The sequence below is a fragment of the Diabrotica virgifera genome, chromosome 3 (assembly GCF_917563875.1).
Source record: "Diabrotica virgifera virgifera chromosome 3, PGI_DIABVI_V3a".
NCBI lineage: Eukaryota > Metazoa > Arthropoda > Insecta > Coleoptera > Chrysomelidae > Diabrotica > Diabrotica virgifera.
Window position 1 is genome coordinate 24,170,729 of NC_065445.1, and position 3,705 is coordinate 24,174,433.

At 35.0% G+C, this 3,705-nt stretch overlaps 1 protein-coding gene across 1 annotated transcript; it reads right to left on the minus strand.

Annotated features, from left to right (window-relative positions):
- Window positions 1–2,696: 2,696 nt before the first annotated feature.
- On the minus strand, window positions 2,697–3,047 carry LOC126881750 (uncharacterized). Its single transcript, XM_050646221.1, has one exon. The coding sequence runs from the start codon at window positions 3,045–3,047 to the stop codon at window positions 2,697–2,699; it is 351 nt and encodes a 116-aa protein (XP_050502178.1).
- Between the last annotated feature and the right edge of the window lie 658 nt (window positions 3,048–3,705).

The window sequence follows — 3,705 nt, forward strand, 5'->3', positions numbered from 1 at the left end:
GTTTTGAAGCCATGAGTGTCTTCTTCTTCCGGGTCCGCGTTTGCTTTCTATTTTACCCTGCATTATCAGTTGGAGTATATGATATTTATCATGTCTCATAATATGACCGAGGTATTCAAGTTTCCGTTTCTTAATTGTGAAACAGATTTCTTTTTGTTTTCCCATTCGGCGCAGTACCTCTACGTTGGTGGTGTGAGTCGTCCAGGATATTTTGAGGATACGTCGATACACCCACATTTCGAATGCCTCCAGCTTTCTCATTAATGTTTCCGTCAGTGTCCAATTTTTAAAAATTTGTTCGGAGTAGATATTAAAAAGGAGAGGGGAGAGAACACATCCCTGTCGCACACCTTTTCTGATATCAATGCTCTCTGTGGACGCATTGCCGACTTTTACCCTGGCTGTCTGATTCCAGTAGAGACTTGTCACAATTCGGATGTCCTTATCATCAATTCCTATGCTTTGTAGAATTTCAATTAGTTGGTCATGTCTCACATTGTTAAAGGCTTTCAAGTAATCTACAAAGCACATGTAGACATCCTTGTTCATATCTCTACACCTCTGTACTAATACTTGCAGACAAAACACTGCCTCCCTTGTGCCCAAAGCGTTTCTAAAACCAAATTGTGACTTATTCCCTAACAACACAAAACATTCCAGGAATGTACTATCAAAGTTCTATTAATGTTTGAATGTACTGGACATTCAAGGAACATTCGGTGAATATCTGATTAAGTTATTCGTGGAATGTTACCACAAGACATTCTATGAACATACTACCAATGTCCTATATTTTAAGAGAGGCCATTTACTATTCAATTTGCATTCATTTTCAAATTTGCTGCGCGTGTATTTAGGCATGTATTTAGGCAATCCAAACCACGTGACTTCTGGTTCTGGTTGGCATGGCATACAGGTTACAGAGGTTATGTTTGTAATATCATTTCATTTCATCATTTCACTGTTTATCGTCATATTTTGGATTCATTTGGATTTCGTTTGCTGTATTTTGTGAACTTTATAAACTTTACCACACTGCAAAGTGATTATTTAAGGAAATTATTATTGGAGACACCAGATGTTTGGAGAAAGGTAGGGCAAACAATTTTTATCAATGTTCATTTTTCTCTGATATTTATCAATATTGATGAATTTTGCAAGCAATAACATTATTTCTTTTATTGATTTAGATATTTATTGAAGCTGAGAATAATTGGGGATTTAGATCCATATACAATTCAGTCAATTCATTCCACCAAATTACTATTATAGATGAAAGCATACAAAAGCCTTCAGGCACATAAATATTTTACAGCTGGATTTGTTTTTAAAGTTGGAGTAAAGTTGGAAGTCACAAGCAACAACTTCGTAAGTACCTACAAGAATATTGAGGAAATCCAGCTCCTGGATACTACTGGGCAAACTAGAAGATTGAAGAGGACAAAGCCTTTTGAACCAGTTTTGAGTGATAGTGAAAAGCAGAGCATAATGCTTGTGTGCATGTGTATGTTAGAATAGTGCGGTTAGAAAAGCAGAGCATAGTGCTTGTGTGCCTGTTAGATTAGATAAGAGACGCTATAGCTTAAGCTCTTCATTTTAAGGAACAGTAGTAATTTAGGTTAAATTAAAATTGCTCAATTGGTCAGAGTTATGACCAGATTGTAATTCTAATGAACAATTCAATACAATGAATCGTCATCGTAGTGATGATTATGGAAAAAAATATATGACAAGATTTTGTGCAATAAAAACGTTTATATTTATCAAGGATGTATTATTTGGTATGGCTACAGTCGGAAAAATGAAAGAATACCCACGAATGAACATAAAAAACACGCTGTATTTTCCTGTCACCGTGTCACAAAGAAAATTGTCCAGTGCAAGTAACAATAATTATTACATGTACTTGTACTGACCAGTTTTTTGTGTGACACGGTGACAGGAAAATACAGCGTGTTTTATATGTTCGTTCATGGGTATTCTTTCATTTTTCCTACTGTACTTCTGGTATATCGTCGGTGATGTGACAATACCTCCTATCTGCTTTTTCATGAATTTTGTAGGAGATGAAAAACTTGTTTGGGCCACCTTGTGTTTTCATATATTTTTGATTTGTTTTGTAGTAAATTCAACTATCTATTTACTACAAAACAAGTCAAAACTTACGTATGAAAACAGGAGGTGACCGTAAAAAATGTTTTTCGTCTCCTGCAAAACTCATGAAAAAACATATAGGAGGTATTGTCACATCACTGACGATATATTTCAGAGAATGTCTAAAAAATATACTTTGAATGTCCTAAGAACATTCATGGAATATTTCAACAAGACATTCAGTCTAAACAATATACTGTGAATGTTCAAAGAACAATCGTAGACATTCATGGAATGTTCCAACAAGACATTCAAGGAATGTTTAAAATGCTGACACAGCACTTTCCTGGGACTTTCCAGGGACGTTCGTGTGCTTTTGGGGACATTCCAGGAATGTTTTCAGTGTCCTGTGTGTACTTTCTAGGAACATTCCTGGAATGTTTTGTGTTATTAGGGTTGATTTCCGCTTCACACTTGTAGATTCTGTTATATATGATTTTGGTGAAGACTTTGGTGATATGATTATTTAGGCTTATCAGTCTGTGTTGGTCACACAATTTAGTGTTTGGTTTTTTAGGAATGGTCACAAAGGTTGATTGTAACTAATTTTCTGGAATTCTGCACCTGTCGTATATATTATTAAACAGAGTGGTTAGGGTTTCTAGGAATGAGTTGTCCGTTTCGCAAAGATTTAGCACTTCAGCATGAATATTGTCAGGTCCTGGAGATTTGTTATTCTTGAGGGAGCATATTGCTTTTTTTACCTCTGAATTGAGAATGGAAGGACTGTTTTCGGTGATTTCAATTGAGTAATTATTAGGGCGGTCTGAAGCAAAGAGGTTTTCAACATATTGCTTCCATGTTTCTAGAATCTTTGTTGATTCTGAGATCAAAATTCCGTTGGTGTCAAGTATGTCCGTTGCTGAGCTGTTGTATTTTCTTTTATTTGTCATTTCTTTTATCTTCTTTTGCATGTTTTGGTAATCGTATTTCTTTTCATATTGTTCAATTTCTTTGCATTTTCCGACAGCCATTCCTCTTTAGCTTCTCTGATTTTTGTTCTTATTTTTTTGTGTATTTCTCGATACTTTGGTTCGTTTTTGTTTTTGTACTTCCGTCGCTCTTCCATCATGTCAAGGATATCTTCAGTCACCCATTCCTTTTTCTTCACTTTTTCTTGTTTCAATAGCTGCGCACATGTTGTCTGTATAGCATGCTCAATTTCATCCAATTTTTTACTTACTTCAGATATATTCTCATTTATCCTGTTTAATTCTTTGTGTAGGGATTCTTGCACTTTTCCTCTAATATTAGGATTAGAAAGTTTCTTAATGTCTATTCTCTATAATGTAAATATTATAGTTTTGTTTATTCACAAGTTGGGATTTCAGCATCGGAGGACCATGATCTTTTCAGGCTGAGATCACCGCATTTTTTAGTTAGTTAATTTAGTAGGAACTAAAGGTCTTCTTAGATATCTGCGAACATTTATTATTAGATCGTACAAAACTAAAGCGACGAACTTTTCTTTCAATCCAACTAGGGCCCACTAAAAGAGCAATACCTATCAAATTCACATTTTTCTTTTCGTTTTTTCTCTTTATTGTCATG